The sequence below is a fragment of the Mesoplodon densirostris genome, chromosome 2 (genome assembly GCF_025265405.1).
Source record: "Mesoplodon densirostris isolate mMesDen1 chromosome 2, mMesDen1 primary haplotype, whole genome shotgun sequence".
NCBI classification, from domain to species: Eukaryota; Metazoa; Chordata; class Mammalia; order Artiodactyla; family Ziphiidae; genus Mesoplodon; species Mesoplodon densirostris.
The window spans coordinates 107,657,567-107,678,434 of record NC_082662.1 but is presented as its reverse complement, the minus strand read 5'-3'; the positions used below and the strand labels follow the sequence as shown (position 1 = coordinate 107,678,434).

Below are 20,868 nucleotides of genomic sequence, written 5' to 3'. Positions count from 1 at the left end.
TGCTGTATATATGAGTACAAAACATTTAGGCATTTATAAAACTGCATGTTTACAAGAGATACCTTGTATCTTTATAAAGATCAATCATCACCTCCACTGACAGGGTCTCTTTCCTGGATTTCAGTAATACCTCATTTTGGGGGCTTTTAAACATTATTTGACTACTCCTTTCAATTTCCATCATCCGACTACTTTTATTCCACAAACTGTACCTTGTAGTCTCAAAGATTTCATTGGATTTAGTTACCATCTGTTTTGTAGCTCAGACCTCTCTCCTGAGGTCCAGACTTATCTAATTGGTGTCATATTTGGAAGTACTACAAGAACCTCAAATTTAAGAGACAAAACCAAACTGATTAGTTTTGTTGAAGAATGGCATTTGATTTCCTTAGTTTTATCCTTAGTTTTGTCCTCATTCCTACAATTCCTTCCCTGCTTATTTCTGTATTACATCACTTATGCTTGAACTTCACCAGTACTATGTGCCACTCTTAAGAGATTTTTACTGTATGTTTTTAATTGATAAATTGATAAGTTTTGTCTTACCTTGTTAGATTTCAGTTCCATTAAGAGTATCAGCATCCTTACTGCATTTATCTCCTACCTCTTCCTAATGAATAAATACAACAAAACACATAAAGGAATTCTGACGAATCTCTCCCAATTATATTTTTACTGATAGATTTTTGGGTGCACTAACAGAAAGAAGTAGGAGTACCATGTTAACTCTTCTCATAATTTAAGGCAAAACTCAGAACAATTTCTTCTATCAAGTGTCATCTTCTTTCTGAAGCCTCCCTTGCACCAGGCTGAAGCACCACAGTCATAACCACCCCACCTCCCCAATCTCGGCATTTGCTTCTTTAACACCTCAAACAGTGCATCATTTATTTATCTGCTACCCCATTAGCCCGTACACAACTTGAAGGCAAGATATATCTTTCTTTGAACCTTCAGTACCTAGCAGATGGCAGGGTTCAACAAACGTTTGCATATCGAATGCATTAATGAGGCCACATAGGTCTCAAAAGACCACTTACTGCCCTCTAACAGGACCGGGGAGGTCCCACTCCTAGAGAAACTTCTTAAAAGCTTGCCTCAGGACGGCCAGGATACTAAAGGCAACTCACTTGACTTTCTTCCAGTTTAAAAAACACTGCTACTAACATCCACGTAGGAGACTGTCCCTTCACGAAACCTGCGCAAACATTAGGTCTCCAGGGCAAATGCTAAAGCCAAGCCCCACCCCGTTCCTGACCCCGCGACCTGCTCTGCGAAGACCGGACGCCCCCAGGCACCGGCACAAAAGCCCGCCCCGAGGTCAAGTGCGCATGCGCAACAAGCAAAAACGCTGCGAATCTGGGACTTCCTCTCTGAGCAGATGTCACTCAAGACTAGACGGCTCCGCCCCTCTCAAGATGGCGCTGCACTCAATGCGGAAGGCGCGTGAGTGCTGGAACTTCATCCGGGCACTTCATCAAGGACCCGAAGCTGCTCCCGTTCCCCAGGTAACCGAAGCTGGCCCTTCTTCCACTAGTTTCCCATCCCGCTAGGTCCTTCTCATTCCTCTTTCCTCCCTCCGTTTGCTTCTCCCTTCCCGTTTCCTCTGGAGAGTACCAAACCCTTCCGCTCCTAAGGTCGATTTGCCTAAGACTGCCTTCCTACTCGGAGCGTGGCGACGTTGCAAGGATTCGCGGTGACGTAACGCGCCCCTGGTGGGAGGAACGCGCCGCCGCTTACCCCCTTAGTCTCAGCCCCTCCCCCTCAGCACCCTGAGAGCGCCGCACCTCCGCTGTTGCCCGGCAACGCGGGAAGCCCAGCAGTGTGTGAAGTTATAGCATACCAGAGGTCCGGTCCCTCCGGCACTGCACACCTTGTTTTGATCCCGTTGCTGCTTTTACTCTGCTTTCCCTAATAGCAAGCCAAGGGTCCAGCGGAGAAATTAGGGAAGATGTCTTGTTAGGAATCGACCCGTTTAAGTAGGTGCACCCTCTTGACGTCCTCCCTCAGGCAGTGCGGTACTTGAGCAAGTGTCAGTGCATCTTCCACTCTGATTTCTCCTCATTGCCGCGCAGTAGACCTGTATCTAGGAGGTTCTATGAAAGAATTTCAGCAAGCTGCCAAAGGCGTCGTCCTGTCCTGGCAGCACTCCTGTTACCATTACTCTGTAGTGTTGAGAGCATGGACACGGCCTTCAACCCGTCCCGTCAGTATTTAGAATTTTACCCTCATAGCAAAAGGGAAAAACAAACAAACAAACAAACAAATATATATATATATATACACACTCTTTCACTTATTCAGATATTTACTTCACCCAGACATTTACTAAACGTCTTGCAAGTGCAATCTCAGTGGTAGACACTTTGCCATACATCTCTTGGGAGATAGCTCTTGGGAACTAGGGAGATCTTAGAGATTCTGTGACTGTTAGGTGATTTCCTGGCATCCTTGCATATTCATTGTCATAATGTGTAAGTGTGAGGAGCATTTTGTATGGTAACTGGTGTATTAGAGCACTAGACTGAAAGTTAGGAAACTAGAAGTCAAGGGATTTGTCTGCCACTTGCTAGCTGTGTGGCATGACAAGTCATTTAATCTCGCTGGATTTATTTTCTTTAGCAAAATGGGTGGAGGAAGGGTTGGACTGATTGACAGTGTTCCTTCAAGCTTTGGAAAATCTATGGCTCCATGATTATGAAGCCAAAGTAAAGCAGTGAGATTAATTATGAAAAACAAGATTTAAGTTCAACTTGTTATTTTAATCATCCCATAAATTACTTAACTTTCTGTACCTAAGTGTTCTTCACTGATATGGGCCTCACAAGATTCTTGTAAGGATAGAGGATATTACGCTGGAAAGTTATTTGTCAAAACAACTATTTAAATGTTTGAAATTTCAGGCAGCATTGTTAGGTAAAAATTGATTCAAATTTAGATAAATACATCAAATACTCCTCTCTTTGAAGTTTGAGGTTTGATTCTACAGAACCAGAATTGGTTATTGTATTTATGGCTAATAGTAGCATATTAGAACCTGTGGATTCAGAGTAACTAAGTCTTACTTTTTTTTTTATTGGAGTGTAATTGCTTTACAATGTTGTGTTAGTTTCTGCTGTAGAACAAAGTGAATCAACTCTATGTGTATATATATATATATATATATATCCCCTCTTTCTTGAGTCCCCCCCCCCCACAAAGTAACTAAGTCTTAGACCCAAACTTCCTCTTGTAACAAACTCAAGAGTTGAGGATGTCATAAGAAGAAAACAAACAAACTACAAAACCCACTAATGCTTGTCCTAGGGAGTTTAGGGCATTAAATCATTATAAATGCTAAAGAATAGAATTCTTAAATCTCTACTATTGTTTCAGCGGCATTTATGAATACAGTTATCTTAATCAACTGTTAATCTAGATGGTCTCAAGATGTAGAATTTCCAGAACAGATTAGTGTTTCAAAACCTTTAATTTAGCTTTGAGTAGAATATGAATTAAATGTAAGCAAGAGCACTTCTTAAAGCATAGTTCTACATATAAATTAAAAATTTTTTTATTGAAGTGTAGTTGATTTACAATGTTGTGTTACTTTCTGGTGTACAGCAAAGTGATTCAGTTATATATGTATATATATTCTTTTCAGATTCTTTTCCCTTATAGGTTATTACAAAATATTGAGTATAGTGCTGTGTGCTACACAATAGGACCTTGTTGTTTATCTATTTTATATATAGTAGTTCGTATCTGCAATCCCAAACTCCTAATTTATCCCTCCCCCACCCCCTATAATTTTCAGTCATTAAAAATGATGGTTTGAAAGACTAGTGCGGTCTTTTGAAAGACCAATTGAGAAAAGATATAAAATTGCATTCATAATGTAATTATAATATTATATGTGCAAATAAATATTTATATAAATATACGTACAAGAGAAAAAAAGACTGGAAGGAAACAACTATTCTTAACTTTTTTTGTTTCTCTTTGGTTTTCCTAAATAGTGGATTAAAAGTGATTTAAGTTTTCTTCTTTAAGCTTGCTGTATTTTTCACATGTTCTAAGTTGAAGATATATCACTTTCAGACCCAGAATAAAGTTTTAAAACATAAATCTTCAGATAATTGTATAGTCATTATATCATCTGTGATGTTGTAGCTCTCTGAGAGAGATATTTACTTGTCCCACAGTGCTGTTATTAAAATGGCCTTAGAAAAGTTATTAAAATGGCTTTGGAAAACTAAAAATTTATGGCCATTTTTCCTGTATGTATCTTCTTTTTCTCTTGAAATGCTTCCTTTGAAGTCAAAGAGATTTTGTGAACAGATGCAGAAATATGTGAAGGAAGAATTGGATCCTTAAACCAGATGCATTAGACATTTTTATGATATCTCATAACCTTTGTAGAAAACAAAAATTATTTTGCAGGGGTGGAAAGAAATGTATATTTATTACATGAGTGATTCTATCAAAAACTAACAAATAGCAATTTGCTTGTTATTAGTTTTGGCTGCACCAGTTACTCCCTGAGGTGAAAAGCAAAAGCGTATGAGCCACAGCAGTACTTTGCTAGAGTAATGCAATTCCTAGGTTGTTTTAATGTTTCCTTAAAAAAGCAAAATCTTGGGTAATAAGCTTGGCATTGGGGACCTTTAGTTATCTCAAGAGCAGGCTTTTGCCCCTCAAGGCTAAATGTAGAATCAAGTTTAAAATAAAAACTAGAGAGAAAACAGAAATCAAAGTGTATCAAGGCATACTCATTATGAGATGTCTACAATTTATATGAAAGTGATTTATTTTGCCAGGTGTTACCTCACAGAAAACCGATGAAGTCTGACAAGACGAGAGTAGTCACAGAGTCAGAGGAATCGGAGTCAGAGTCAGAGGATCTGACATGTTATGTTTAAACGATGATGGCGTTAGGTAAATTTAAGCCTGTCATCATTGACCAAACACAGAATCCAGACTTCTTTAAGCACTAACTCATGATTGTATTGTGCAAAGAGTGAAATATTGATGATTAGAAGACTTTTGCAAGAATATTTGTAATCATTCAGGTGCAGTGTAAAGTGTCCACATTTTTATCACAGTTGGACAACACACTTCATTATTAGCTGTCCCAACCTGGGTTTGGCCAGTATTAACATACTGTTTCTACTGTTTATGGCTGCTAAATATAGCCATTCAATGAAGGAATTGTACCTGCAAAAAAATAGGCAATGTATTAAATTTTTTATCTTGTATTTAGTTCTCACAACAAGGCTTTTTAAAAAATTGCTCTCTTTTTCTTTTAGCATTTTTTAAATTTTAAAATAATTTGAGATACACAAAGTTGCAAAATTAGTACAGAGTATTCCTGTATACCCTTCACCAAGCAGCTTCTTCTTGCACAATATAATACAATTATCAAAGCCAAGAAATTAAATTGAGACAATTTCAAATTTCACCAGTTTTTCCACTAGTCTCCTGGTTTATGATGAAATCTGGGATCCCATATTGCATTTAGTTGTAATGTCTCCTCCAATCTATGGCAATTCCTCAGTCTTTCATGACCTTGGCCTTTTTGAAGAGAATTGGTCAATTATTTTATAGAACGTCTCTCAGTTTGGGTTTGTCTGATGTTTTCTCATGAGTAGACTGAGGTTATGGATTTTGGCAAGAATACTCCAGCAGAGATATTGTTCACAACAAGGCTTTAAGGCAGGTATTAAGACCTTATTTTAAACATATGGAAAAAAAGTAAAAACATATTTTACTTTTTAGTTAAGTAAAAGCTAATTAATTATGGAATTAGGATGGTAAAATTTACTGTTGGCATTTCACTACATATTTTGCAATTATAATGTGTTGTTATAGGTTTCTATGATCTTAATGGCATTAAACTGGGGTAATGTTCCCAGTGACTTTTCCCTTAGCTTTTCTCTGCCTTGTATTGTTCATCCAACATGCAACATGAGCTACTCAGCTTGGAAAGCTATCAGGAGCTGCTATGGCCATCTGGGAATTTTACTAGTTGCTAACTGTGCCAGTTTGATCAGGCTACCTCATCTCTCTGTGCTTTTCTTAAATAAGGTTGTTGCGTGGATCCACTCTAAAGCTCCTTTTAAGCTTAGTCTATGAGTCCATTTGTTTAAAATGCTTTTTAGGTTGATTTTCCTTGTGAACTGACTTAGCTCATTCAAAACAAGAATTATTTCAATTTGGAAATCTCTTTGCGTAGCTGATGGAAACGACTGATGGTAACTGCTAAAAATATAGAGGAGGAACAGTTGATAAATGCTGAGCATTTATGCTAGCAAGTCTTATGGCAGCCACAGCCAGGAAATTATGAAGAGGGTGAGGCTGCTGACCCCCAGATCCTTTCTCAGTATACCTGTTGCATGGCTGCGGGTTACAGAACTGTCCACGGAGGCTTACGCATATATATAAGATATATATATTTGTATATTTAAGCCTGTATGCATGCATATCCCTGTGTCTTTCAGAGAAGGAACTAACATTTAGCTAAGGCTTGTTATGTGCTAAGGCTTCTTTTTTTTTTTTTTTTTTTGCGGTATGCGGGCCTCTCACTGTTGTGGCCTCCCCCGTTGCGGAGCACAGGCTCCGGACGCACAGGCTCCGGACGCGCAGGCTCAGCGGCCATGGCTCACGGGCCCAGCCGCTCCGCGGCATATGGGATCCTCCCAGACCGGGGCACGAACCCGTATCCCCTGCATTGGCAGGCGGACTCTCAACCACTTGCGCCACCAGGGAGGCCCTGTGCTAAGGCTTCTTGCTATGTACTATACATGCTTTATCTTATTTACTTCTCACAAAGATCCTGTGAATATTATTCTATCCATTGTATAAAACAGGAAACAAAGGCTCTGAGAGATTATTTAGTAATTATACATTATTCTGGTAATTTTCCCAAGTCAGAGAGCTAGTAAATGGCAGTGCCAGGATTCACTCTCAGCCTTGCCTGTGCTTTTCCCACTCAACCAGTAGTAGTCTCTTATCAAATAAAATCTTATGTGAATCCCTCTTAGATAAAACAGATAAAAGTAGAGCTTTTCTGATTTAAGGAATAGAAAAGTAGCTACAGCCCTGCTTGCTTGGCCCCTCCCATCCCCACCTACCACCTTCCCTCCACATACAACCAGGGACCACCGAGATGGTGCCACCACGGTGTTGGACTTCTTAAGATGAAGTTTGAAAAATACTTCAGCTTCCTTAAACATCCTAGTGAGTTTGTTGGCTTAGGACCACATATGATGGATGGATTATTTTTAAGGAGCTACTCTGTAAATTAGTACTTTGGGAGTACTTACTTTGGTATGTATGTATTTTATCAATAAAATGCAACCTTTCTTTGTTTATCTTAAGCTACGAGAGAACTTGAGATAATAGCAATCAGTTTTCTTTCCTTCCTTCCTTCCTTTCTAACTTCTTTCTTTCATTCCAAACACAGCTTACTTCTGCATAATATGCTGATGTTTGTGCTCACAGATGATGCTATGGACCACTCCGTCATTGTGACGAACCTGGCCTCAAGTCTCCTCCCAGAGAGCACTTACTCCAGTTCTGCTCTTGATTCTGTTTTACCACCATCAATCAGGGGTTCAGGAATTTCTCTTCCAGAGACTGCAGCATGAGGCCTAAGCCTTCTTCCTGAATTTCCACTAGAGAAATGTACTCACTTAGCATAGAAGTTGCTCTGGCCATGTGAGACACTAGAGGCAGAGAGTTAATTTATAGGCACAGAGATGATACACTGACTCCAGCTTGACTAATTTAACTCTGCTCAGCCATTTACAGTTTTCTCTCTATATCATTTCTTAGCAATACCCTATCTTTTATTCCCAGTCAAAGGCTTAACACTTTTTCTTAACTTCCCTGCTTACTGAAAAAAGTAAGGTCATACCTAGGTTCGTACCACCCCATCACCTGACTTCTAATGGTCCTGTAATCATTTACCAAAATTCGTCTACAGCTCTCTTTTTTCTTGGCACTCAGCCTTCCTTGCGTTGAACCTACTTCTGGTTGGCTAAGAACTGCCTTTTTTGTTTGTTTTGTTTTATTTTGTTTTTGTTTGACTGGAGTATAGTTGCTTTATAATGTTGTGTTAATTTCTGCTGTACAGCAAAGTGAATCAGCTATACATATACATATATCCCCTCTTTTTTGGATTTCCTTCTCGTTTAGGTCACCAAAGAGCACTGAGTAGAGTTCCCTGTGCTATACAGTAGGTTCTCATCAGTTATCTGTTTTATGCATAGTAGTGTATATATGTCAATCCCAATCTCCCAATTCATCCCACCCCCCTTTCCCCCATGGTATATATACGTTCTCTACATCTGTGTCTCTATTTCTGCTTTGCAAATAGGTTCATCTGTACCATTTTTCTAGATTCTACATATATATGTTAATATACGACATTTGTTTTTCTTTTTCTGACTTACTTCACTCTGTATAACAGTCTCTATGTCCATCCATGTCTCTGTAAATGGCACAGTTTCATTCCTTTTTATGGCTGAGTAATATTCCATTGTAAGTATGTACCATATCTTCTTTATCTCTTCCTCTGTCGATGGGCATTTAGGAGAACTGCCTTTTTGATTGCCCTTTTGTCTCTTCAAAAGCACAGTCGAACTACCCTGATTTCTAACCCACAGAGGTTCTCACAACTTCCACTTTTACATTCCCTGCCCTCTAGGCTGGGACACCAACCTGGGGACAGACAGAGATGTCAGTTTCTCCTTCACATTCCTGTCCTGGTGTTCTGGCTGTGATTCTATAGTGCCAGGCAACTCCATCATGGATGGAGCCCTGAATGACCTTGTTTAAGGTTCTTGGGATAATAGTTGTAGATTTTTCATCAAGGCATTCAAAAACATAAAATAAAATAACAAATCTCACCTTGTAAAACATTTTCAAGTGGAATCTATTATTTCCATTAATAGTAATATTCTGTTCTACTACAACACTTTGTAGTTTTCAGAATGCTTCACATATTCTCATTTAATCCTGAGGACACAGTGTTTCACTATTTAGCCATCTAAAACTTTTACTCATTGATTAAGTTTTCATTATATCTTCCCATTTTTTTACCAGTTTTATAGTGATGATTAATCTAAATAAGTAAATATCAGTATTCTTTAAAGTTTTAGTTCAGTGGATATTATTTTCTTATTTGTACGAAAATTGAATTAACATTTAATTCATTTTGGGGCCCTGGTCTGATAGGACTGTGATAATTTCAGTTATTACTAAATATGATGATGGCAGGGGGAGATGGTACCAGCACATATTTATAGGATGCTTACCATGTACCAAGCACGGTTTGAAGCACTTGACATGCATTAGCTTATTTAATCCTAACAACCCAATGAGGTGAGTGTTAATATTAGCCCCATTTTATAGATGAGGATACTGAGAGGTTAAATAACTCACCCAAGGTCACATAGCAAGTATTAGAGCCAAGATGTAACCCCAGGTAGTCTGATTCCAAACTCTGTGTATTAAGTGTAATAAAATACGTTAAATTCTGAAACAAATTACCCATGTTAATATGCTGATGACTGCCATGCAAACTTTCAAATCTGTTCCATGAAAGCCATTTATATATCTTGCCATGGTGACATGCAGAGTAGAAATTACAAATCATCCTTTGTTGTTGCTGTTCCTACAGTCTTGTTTGGCTCAATGAATTATGAGAAAGGAGCAAAGCTGCCTTGTAAATTTATCTCCGTGTCTCTATTTGGCTACTGCCACTAGGATTACCCTGTGTAAAATAAGGGCTTTTAACACATAAGTCCCAAGGTGCATGCAGGAAGTTGTATTTATACACAGTCTATAGCTAAAAGGTCAACCTGTCCGCCGCCTTGCAGGCAGAGGGAAGGTGGTGAGTGCTGAAGCTTACGGATGGCCAGGGGACCACTATCTAGGGTCTAGTTGGGATTTATAGCTAGAGTACTTTCTTCAAAAGTAACAGAGGTGCAAAGTGAGAAGATGGGAAAGATTAAAGTAATTAGTGTTATGGGCCATTTCAACAAGGGATAAGTAAGAATTTTATTCTAAAAGATTCTCATTCCAAAAGTTCTTAGAGGAGTCTGTAATTAATTGAGTTAAAGTGAATTATTACCAATTAGTACATTAATTGGGATGCTGTTGAGCCTTTACAATTAGCAACAATGAACACTGAGTTTATTTTATACTCCAGACAAAGGGCTTCTCATGAACATTTTCTATACTCCCATGAACATTTCCTATACTCCCATGAACTTTGCATGGACCATTCTATTTTATATTTATTCAGCCTCACTCTTACTATATTACTTTGGGCCCCTTTTGGGAAAATAGGAGAATGTAATTGTGAAGGGAAATGGAGCTGTTTACTTAAATCCCTGATTTGGATTCCTGTCCTCCCATGGGGAGAATGGCCTGAGCAGCCAGTTAATAAACTTACTGGAAGAGAGAAGAGCCTCTTGGGCTGGGGTAAGTGTGTAGCATGAAGGTGGAGTCCCAGGGGAGATGTTAAGGACCAGACTACATGGAGCCCTTGCCAAATCCGGGGAGACAGCCAGGTTGGCCCCCCGTGGTTACTGGTTACCTGGCCATCTTTGTTGTGAAGGGAAGTACTTCTGTGCAGGCAACATTGGCTTCTCCCATGGCTGGCATGTTTCCAGACACCCCCATGCCACCAAGCTGTGAAACTCAGTAACCCAGAGAAGCAAGTGTCTAAAGGATCAACAGTCACATGAACATCATACTTGTCTTTTTTTTTAATTTAATTTGTTTGATTTTATTTATTTATTTATTTATTTTGGCTATGTTGGGTCTTCGTTGCTGCGCACGGGCTTTCGCTAGTTGCGGTGAGCAGGGGCTACTGTTCATTGCGTTGCGTGGGCTTCTCACTGCGGTGGCTTCTCTTGTTGCGGAGCATGGGCTCTAGGCACGCAGGCTTCAGTAGTTGTGGCATGTGGGCTCAGTAGTTGTGGCACATGGGCTAAATTGCTCCGCGGCATGTGGGATCTTCTCAGACCAGGGCTTGAACCCGTGTCCCCTGCATTGGCAGGCGGGTTCTTAACCACTGTGCCACCAGGGAAGCCCTGTACTTGTCATCTTAAAGTTGACTGACTTCTTACTAAGAGAAAGTGTGGTAAAGCAGAAGGGGCATGGCTTTTGGGATCAGTCAGGCCTGGCTCCACTACATGCTAACTGTGTGATGTCAGGCAAGTTACTCAACCTCACTACGCCTCAGTTTTCTCGTCTGCACAGTATTAATAGTAATACTCACATGGTAAGAACTTTATGTGGATTTGAGATTCTGACATATGTATAAAGGCCCTTGGCCAGTGCACAGCACCTAGTGGGTCTTCTGTGCTTAATGATGATTATTTCTTCAATAATATATAATTCTCCTCAGCAGCCTTTCTCTCCTCTACCCTTATCAATCTTAATAGCCTTTGATTCCTCCCATCCCCACACTATCCTCCCCCTACCCTGCAAAATAAAATCAGTCTGACCAGATTAACCTCCCAAAAGCAGTGTGCTAATTATGTTGTTCCCCTGCTCAGAACCTTTGGGAGCTTCTCATAAAGCTTAGACTCCTTATACCCCCACCTTCAAGACCTACCACAGCCCAGATCCAAAATACTTCTCTAGGCCATTGCTGTCCTACATGGATCCTATGCCCTGGAGTTAAGAGAATTTCCAAGTTTGCTCTGAGCTGTTTCCTTTTGCTTCTTTGTTAATGTCACTGTCTCTTCTTGGAAAGACCTTTGTTCCCATTCTAATTTGTCTGTATGCCACCATTCTTTAAAATAAAAACACAAGCAAACAACAAAAACAAAACTCATAGATAGGTTCCAGAAAACTTTGTTCTTAAGCTGGAAATGATTGCTCCCATTTTGAAATTTTACAGGACTTTGTACCTTTCTTATAGAAATTAACAAATCCTGCCTTATATTCTCTCTGTTTAAAGACATTTGCTTTAGCACAGATGGAGAGCCTGGGTTTTTGTTGTTGTTGTTCTGTTTTTTTGTTTTTGTTTTTTATTTAGACCTTTTGTGAACACTCCAGCAGGAAATAGTTTATGATACATACGTTGTTCCACAGGTGCAGCCTCAGGCTGCCACTCAGCAGGCCAACCTCACCAGGGGAATGTTCCTGGAGGCCTCCCCCAGTTGTGAAAGACAGAACAGGAAGAATTCTTCCTGTTGAGCCCTCGCTATGATAACTAAATGTGAGAGAAAATGAGTTATTACTTAAACCTTTGGCATAATAATTCCTGTAACAGAAAGAGGTCAATAAGTATCTTTTGAGTGAATGAATTCAGTGAAAAATAAATCTAATAAGGCATGAGAAAGTTCATACCATTGGCATTTAGCCTATTGTTAATTTAAACCACACACTTTTATGTATATTTTTATGTATTGAAATACAGAAGATTTTCAATGTTCACTGCAGTTAATAAGTGATCTTATTATTGCCTAAAGTATCCAGATGTTTATAAGTGACTGGGAGATAATACTGGTTTCATTTCAATAATTTTCCAAGTAGGCTGTGAATTTCCAACTTGTTGCTATAACTGACTTTTACTGTCACTCTGGCCCTAATTGTATTTTTCATAGGTGTATCTAACTATACTGGGGTTTGCTACCTCTATATATTATACTAAAGATTGTAGACTGAGGATTAAGATGAGAAGTTTTTATTTTGAGCTTAGTTTTGCCTCAAGAGGCTGTCTGGTTCAATAAATGTGCATATTATCTATACAACAACCGACATTGTGCTTTATCAAGAGTATGCTTTCAACTCATGAAGGAAGTAAAAGGCTCATTTATTGTGGCAACATTGCCTTTTTTCTTAGTTGTTCATTTTAAGTCCCTTTAAAGCAACCTGTGAAGGCATGCCTAGGACCTTTACTCTCTAGATTTTGGTATGCTCTAAAAAGGTATAGAAAACAGCCCTAAGTCTCACTGCACTGTTCTACTGTGTAGACAGGCCATTTGTAAGCTTCCCATCTAGTGCTATTTCATTTTTCTTTGAACCATGATAAGAGTAGAGTAGTATGATTCAAGAATTTATGTCTACAATACAAAGAACTTACATTTTCTTCTTTTAAAGTGGCCTAGTGGCATTTTAGTAGTTAAGGAAAGTTTATTGTCATGCTTGCTTACTAATTTATCATTTACATGTTTGATAAAACCCGAAATCAACCTAGCCTAATCATAGAACGGTTATAGAATGTCATGTCTGTTAGACGGGGTTTGATTGCAGCATCTTCCTGATAAGTCCGTGACTATAGTGGCCAAACATCTTGTTAAACCCAGAACCAGTTGTACCCATCAATCTTTAAAATGTCTTGGAAATTCCAATGTTTCAGCATCCACATGACATCTCCCACATTGTTTTTCACATTCTAAAATGGAACAGAAATTCTTTAGCAGACCATGTGTCCTTAATTTTGATTGAGAATATATTAACATATCTATGACTCAAAATAGAGACACAGCTTATCCCTTCATCTTATTTTTCTGTCTAAATAGCAGACTTTTGGTCAGTCTTCCATGACTCCTGTCTTCCTGAGAGTCAAATGCCTGCCTTTACACGGACTGTGGAGGTAGGGTCATCCAGCTTCCATGTGGACCACATGTTAGAAGGGATGGGGAGAGAGAGGAGTGGCTCTTCAAAAAAAAAAGTAACAAAGCCAAGACCACTGAGGGGATTACTGTCAGCTGAGTAGCACTTAAATTTATGTCTTTAGAGAGATCATCAAGAAAAGCCTGTAAAGTGGGAAAATTTTTTAAAAATCGGGGTTTTAACCCTTTGTAGTCTCAAATTGAGAGAGAGACCAGTGTTGAAAAATCCAACAAAGAGAGAGATGAGTGAAGAATCATTAGAGTGTGGATCTAAGGATCAAAGGGCTAGAGAATTTCAAAGAGAAAATGAAGAGCAAGATAGTGCTATTGGGGGGGGGGTGATGAACTGGGAGATTGGGATTGACATATATACACTAATATGTATAAAATGGATAACGAATAAGAACCTGCTGTATAAAAAATAAATAAAATAAAATTCAAAAAAAGATAGTGCTATAGTATGATAAAGACTAAAAATTATCCCTTAGAGTTTATAATTGGTGTATCACTAATGATATTAACAACAACAACAGCTTTAGAAGAGTTATTGGTGCAGATTAATGATGGTGAGATGAGAGGTGAGGAGGTTTGAGGAGCCTGAATGAGAAGGAGGTGCCAAGAGAGGGAGAAGGGAGCTTTAAAGAATGGCCTGACCAAGAGAATTTTTTGGAGGTAGGATCTTTTAGGATGGATCAAACTTGAGCATGATTATAGGAGCCAGTGAAGATGGAGAGACTGAAGATACAGGAAGAGATGGAAAGAAATGGAATCCAGAGCAAATGATTGAACACTAGGCAAGACAGATCAACTCTGAGACTAGGAGAAATAGCTGTGGGTCTAGATGAGTTTGCTGGGAATGGGATGGGAAATTCAGGAACTCTAAAACCTGATGGATATAATTCTCTCAGGAGGCTTCAGTCCTGAGATGATGGAATAAGTTAGTGCTTTAGTAGATGGGTACTGAAGTCAGACTGCCTGGGTTCAAAGTCAGGTTCTTCTACTTGGTTACTGGAAGTCATTGGGCAAGTTACTGAACATCTCTACCTCATTTTCTTCATCTGTAAGATGAGTTAAAAGCTTGACCTCTATAGGCAGACTGCCAGATTTGGAGCTAGTAGGCTCCCCCACTAGCTAGCAATATGGCCTTAGCAAGTCACTTAACCTTTCTGTGCCTTAATTTCTTCATCTGTAAAACGGAGACAATAATAGTGTCTACCTCACAGAATTACTGTGAGCATTAAATGAGTTAATATTTATAAGTGTCTAGAACAGTACCAGACACACTGTGAGTACTATAAGTTTTTAAAAATTGTTCAATAAGCAGTGTTGAGAGTTGAGGGCCTAAGGAACTATAACTTAAATTTATAGGTAGATTTTGCATTGTTTTAAGATTTTTCACCTAAAGTGCTCAGCTACCAAAGTATATAAGTGAAGAATGAACTTTCTAGACTTGATCCAGGATTGGAGTTTTTTTGTGGCTGTCAAGACATTATTTATGGCAAGGGGAGTTGAGGTTGCTAATGAGAGCATAGTCCACGTGATTGACCTTGGGGCCAGGCTGGGTAGGGAAGAAGAGAGATCAGATAGGGACGGCTGCACCAGGAGAGAATGGAAAAATCAAAGGCTCTGATTTCTAAGTGAGCTTGGAGAGCAAGTATAGTGGGAATAAAAGCATGAAAGAGTTGAACGGCGGAAGGTCATAGAATGAGTAGAATATTGACATTTATGATTTCAAAAACAGAGGAATTCTGGGTGATGACAAGGTCCAGGGTGTGACCATGGGACCAGGTAGTTGAGGTTGAAGAGTTCAAACATGTTTTGAATGCTAGAATATTGGATGGATAATCTCCCTGATAATTGAACTCTTTCAGATGATGGAAGTTAGGGTAGAAAGAGAGCCAGCTTGCTGAGCCTTTAATCAATTTAGGAGGTGGGGAGAATACAACAAAGTGCTGAGTAAGTGTAAACATCTATTCTCCCATTTATATAGTCATGTCAGACATTTTGGACCATTTGTACCAATGTTTCCTGAACTATTAAAAGATTCTGTTCAGTATATTTTTTGGATATGTCACCTGGTGAAGTATGTCCTCATTTCTAATTCATGGGAGTAATAAGGTCATGAATATTGTACATATATTGATATATTAACAAATATTGAGCACTTACTATGTGCTAAGTGTTGGAGATAAACCAATGAAGAACACAGACAAAATCTTACATTCCAGAGAGAGAGACAAGTAATTAAAATATATAGTATGTTAGATGATAATGGCTGATATGGAGAAAACTAAAGCAGGGGCAGGAGATGGTAACTGCCACAGGGTATTACAGTTTTAAATTGGGAAGTCAGCAAAGGCTTCTAAGAAGGTGAGATCTGAGAAAAGACCTGAAGGTGGTGAGAACATATACAAGGTAGATATCTGCGGGAAGATGGTGCCAGGCAGAGGAAACAAAAATGGAAAGGCCATGAGGTGGGAGACTTACCTGGCATGTTTGAAGACCAGCAAGGAGGTCAGTGTGGCTTGAGAAGAATGAGCATTTTCTTTGTTTTACAAATACTATATAGTACTAACTATGTTGGACAATTTTCTAATTACTTTGTACATATTAACTCATATAATGCTCAGAACAACCCTATAAAGCAGTGCTATTATTGGCCCCATTTTACAGATGATGATCTGTAAAACAGATGTTAAGTAACTTGTCACACTGACAACAAAATGCAGATAGTTAAAAAGGGAAAGGAGCCAGGGTCTTAACCTCAGGTTGGTTTTGCATTATGCTGTCCATTATAGTAGTAGGACATGAAGTCACATGGCTCATAGGAAGGTGGAAGTAGAGAAGTCAATTGTATAGAATCTTAGAAGCAACTGTAAAGACTTTATCTTTTACTAGGATTGAGTTGCAAAGCCATTGGAAGTCTTTGTTTGGAGAAAGAACGTGGGCTGACACAAGTTTTTAAACTTCACCCTGGCTGTTATGTTAAAAATAGAAGAGCACGATAGAAGCAACGTCTTGTAGTTAGACGTTAGCACGAGATCCGAGAAAGGGATGATAGTGGCTTGGACAAGGATGAGTAGTAAAGATGGTTTCATCAAAGATGAGAAGTGGTCACATTCTTGATATTTATTTTAAAGAATATAGAGCCAATGAGATTTTTTTTTTTACTGATTAGATGTAGGATGGGAGGAAAGAGTCAAGGTTGATTCCAAGGTTTTTGGCTAGAGCAACTGGAAGAATGAATTTGCCACTTACAAAGATGGTAAAGACATCAAGAGGAGTAAGACTTTGGGGGTGGGAGGGAAGATCAGGAGTTGAGTTTTAGACGTGTGGAGTTTAGATGCCTAGTGAACATTTAAGTGGAGAAGTCAGGTAGGCAGTTGGATGTATGAGACCAAACCTCAAGAGATGTCTAGATAGAGATATAAATTGGTAAGTCTTCAGACTGCTTAAAGCTATGAGATTGGGTGTGATCATTTAGGCAGTGTTTTTGGAAAGAGAAAAGATGTCCAAGTACTGAGCCTTGAGCATTTCAACATTAAGAGATTGGGATGATGAGAATAACCAGCCAAGATAGTAGTAGCCAGGTAGGTAGGAGTCCAGTTCACACACACACGTGCTTGCAGGTGCATACATGCACACCATATATCATATATGAAGATAGAATGATCAGGAGTACCAGCTACTTTTCTTCACTGATTACTTGCAGGAAAATTTAATTTTTCTACGTGCAGGAAAATTTAATTGGGAAGCCACATTATTAAATAAGGTAGCTTGATGGGTGTGGAATCAGAAAAAAGTGTGGGAGGGTGTTCATTGGATCACCTCATTGGCTAGTGTAATTAAGCTACGATAACTCAAAGCTCCATCCCCATTTTGGAACATACATGCCCCTTGGGCAATATATTCCTGACAGTTGTCATAGCACCATTTCCCTTGGACATTGCTTTAAAACACATGGCCAAAGTTCTCCCAAGAGAGCTGCTTTTTCTAAGCTTCCACCCCTCCAGGAGGCATATTCTTTCTTTAGATATGTTAATATACCTCATCTTGTTTTCATTAAGTCTTGTCCTCAGAGTTCTTCTACTTTTGGGGGGGCATCACTATTTCCTTTCATTAAAATATGGACCTTCTACCTAGCAAAGTATGTACATAAATTCTCAAAACTTTGTGTACAGTTTTACAAGTCCATGAACCCAGGTTAAGAACTCCTACTTTGGGCCTCCCTGGTGGCGCAGTGGTTGAGAGTCCGCCTGCCGATGCAGGGGATACGGGTTCGTGCCCCGATCTGGGAGGATCCCATATGCCGCGGAGCGGCTGGGCCCGTGAGCCATGGCCGCTGGGCCTGCGCATCCGGAGCCTGTGCTCCGCAACGGGAGAGGCCACGACAGTGAGAGGCCCGCATACCGCATACCGCAAAAAAAAAGAAAAAAAAAAAAAAAAAAAAAAAGAACTCCTACTTTAAGTTGACCTATCTGTTTTGTTGACTCATGGAAGGTAAACTTATTCTCTTCTTTCAAAGCCCGCTTCCTTATTGTCTCCTCTACCACTTACTAATTACAAAGCTGGTCTTATGATCTACACCATAGGACTTTTGTGTGAAATTGTTTCATAGTGAAGTATTTCTGGTACTTCAGCAAGTGAAATCTCTTGTCTGAAGAGGGAGGTAGACTGTCATACCATATGCCTCTGTGTTCAAATGGCTTCATAGTGAAGTTCTAGTGTATGCTTATACAATAACACAAATGTGTAAGGCTCATGATAGCCAATTCTGAAATTCAGCCTTTAGTGGAGGGTGTGTGAATCTTACTATAAAATGCTGCTGCTTAAACATTTAAGTATATATATATATATATATATGTATTATTAAAGTTTGAAGGAAATAGAGGAAGACTGAAAATATTTGCTTGAAAGGTAAAAAAAAAAAAAAAAACTGTCTAGAATATTAAGAGCAACACCCATCTGAACTTCACAGAAAGTGTCATGAGAGTGCCAGTGATTAGAACTGATCAGATATTTGGCTGTCCTTTTCAACCAGAAGATGGATTTAAACCAGATTACCACATCCACGGTTTAGTTTTGAAGAGAGGAAAAAAAAAAAAAAGCCAATTATTTGTCTCTTTTTTCAAAGGCCTTTTTTGTATTGTAGATCCCTGAGAAGCTGGTAGAGAAGCCAGGCTTTCACATCCATTAAGGTTAGCTCTGAAACTGTTGAATTTGATCTCTTCCATTTGCCATCTGGATACAGTAGAGAAAAAGCTATTCTGCACTGGGTTGCTGGACACCATCCAGAAAATAATATGTCAGGGGCATCAAAGCCTTGAGGCACTTGGTCCAGTCTGTCTAATGATCACAGGCAGGATCTGCTCTCCAGTTTTGTAGTATGTTTTATTTTTGCAGTGACAATATATATCCCAGTAAGATAGATCACAAGGATTACTGCCAACTTGTCAAAGCTAGGATTCTTCCATCAGACACTTCAAAAAAAGGGCCAGTTTTAACTGGGCAAAGCTTGATTCCCAAAACTGAGGAAGCTCCATCTCATCACAACCTGTACCCTTTCTTATGGAGAGCACTTAATGCAAGGAGGATTTTAATTCCTAGATTGTTTCATCTCACACCCAAATGCCAAATTTAAAGTCTCCTTAAAATTGACCTCATTTAAAGTCGTATTCCTTACCCTTTTTATATGTGGGCTCAGTATCTGGCCAGCTAATGACCATGCTGGAAGCTTTCCAGGATTCTGACAACCACATCTCATTATTCACACCAACTGGAGCCAATTGTGGCTGGATTTTTTTTTTCTTCTTTTTATTCTGTTATTTAAAAATGTGGATAGGAAGCAACAGCAAGCAATGGCATGTCATTTGGTCTCCTCTGGGATTGGGGAGGAGTCTTGCATAATAGGACCTGTAATATCAGGGAGCATATGGCTGTGTTTTAAGGTAGCTGGAGGCCATCTAGCTCTAAGCTCTGATACAGCAAGCTTAGTTTGGGTCTTTGCAGGATGTACTTAGGGATGAATTTATAGCTTCTGCAGTAGGTAAAATCGTAGGGCAATTGCCGTTTTGCCTCTTACGCCAGGAAGGGGTGGCAGGAGGAGTTTCAGAGCCCAAACCATGGACATCACTTTTCTTTGCGGACAGGAACGGTCAACAAGCTGACCCTAAATACTAGGGCCACTCCCAAGTCTCCCACGCTGACCTAGGAAGCTGGAGAATCCCTGTCTGGGTTCTAGCCAGCTACTAAAGGGAGTGTCGTGGACAGCAGCACTCTGGTTGTGTGCCTGGTGCCAAAGTTATTATTTATTCTGCTCCAAACTAGTACTGTCCGCACGCTCATCTTATCATCCAGGGACTTTACTCTCAGAATCTTCCTGTTCTTCTTTTCTCTCTTCAGATATGGTATTGAGAACAACAAGTAGTTCTCCTACACGAAGAACCACAAATGAAACCTCCAAACCATACATCAAGCAAAGCAGTGTTGATGACTCTTAGCAGCATTGTCCCTGCTAAGCTTTGTGCACAGGCTCACAACTTCTCAGCTTCCATTTGGTCACTCCCAGGCTGGACTGTCCCTTTCTGTAGTTGGCGAGTTGTTTTTCCTATAGTTTTTGCCTGCTCTGAGATCCCCTCCCTGGCTTAAAAACAAAATAAGGGAAAGGCTGTGATGTCAAGTCATTATTAGAGCCAGACTTCTGGCTCTAATAATGACTTGACATCACAGTTATTTACCCCCTCTGTGCCTTAGTCACCTTACCTGTAAAATGGGACTAGTCATAGCACCTACTATTTTGTTGTTAAAAGTTTGTTGTGACAGTTAAGCAAGGAATGTGAATAAAAGAGCCTGGCACAGCAGAGTGCTCAATATACATTTACTACTGTCGTTGTTATTGTTATTATTATCTGATGTACTTTAGTATGAATGGATTTCATCATTTTTACCTCAACCAAGTATTTAACATTTTGAGCCCTTTGTTATTTATTGAACATGGAACGATTTTTGAGTTCTGCCAAAAGAATCACAGGGATTTGCAAGCAGGACAGATTGGAGCAAGGGAGGTCCTTCAGGTCACATTATTGCCCTGGTGGCTTTAAAGCTGCAGCAGGGCATAGTGTGTTGGAGGAGCTGAGTGGCCCCATTCCCTGCTGGAAGGTAAGCTCCAGGGTGCAGGGATTACATCTTTTCCTTCACCGTTGTCTTACCAGCATCTAGAATAGTGCCTGATCTCAGCTCAGGCCCTCAC

General features: G+C 39.5%; 2 protein-coding genes across 2 annotated transcripts in view; one reads left to right on the top strand and one right to left on the bottom strand.

Moving 5' to 3' along the window:
• The window catches only part of HAO2 (hydroxyacid oxidase 2), a 222,316-nt gene extending 221,038 nt beyond the window's left edge, over positions 1-1,278 (bottom strand). The window contains exons 1-2 of the mRNA XM_060086833.1: positions 1,131-1,278; positions 547-610 (exon numbers count right to left, since the gene is read on the bottom strand). Of these exons, the coding sequence (XP_059942816.1) occupies positions 547-582 (36 nt within the window). The 5' untranslated portion in view covers positions 583-610; positions 1,131-1,278. The remainder of the gene's footprint in view (positions 1-546; positions 611-1,130) is intronic.
• A 104-nt stretch (positions 1,279-1,382) lies between these two features.
• The window catches only part of WARS2 (tryptophanyl tRNA synthetase 2, mitochondrial), an 86,042-nt gene continuing 66,556 nt past the window's right edge, over positions 1,383-20,868 (top strand). The window contains exon 1 of the mRNA XM_060090365.1: positions 1,383-1,508. Coding sequence (XP_059946348.1) covers positions 1,419-1,508 — 90 coding nt within the window. The 5' untranslated portion in view covers positions 1,383-1,418. The remainder of the gene's footprint in view (positions 1,509-20,868) is intronic.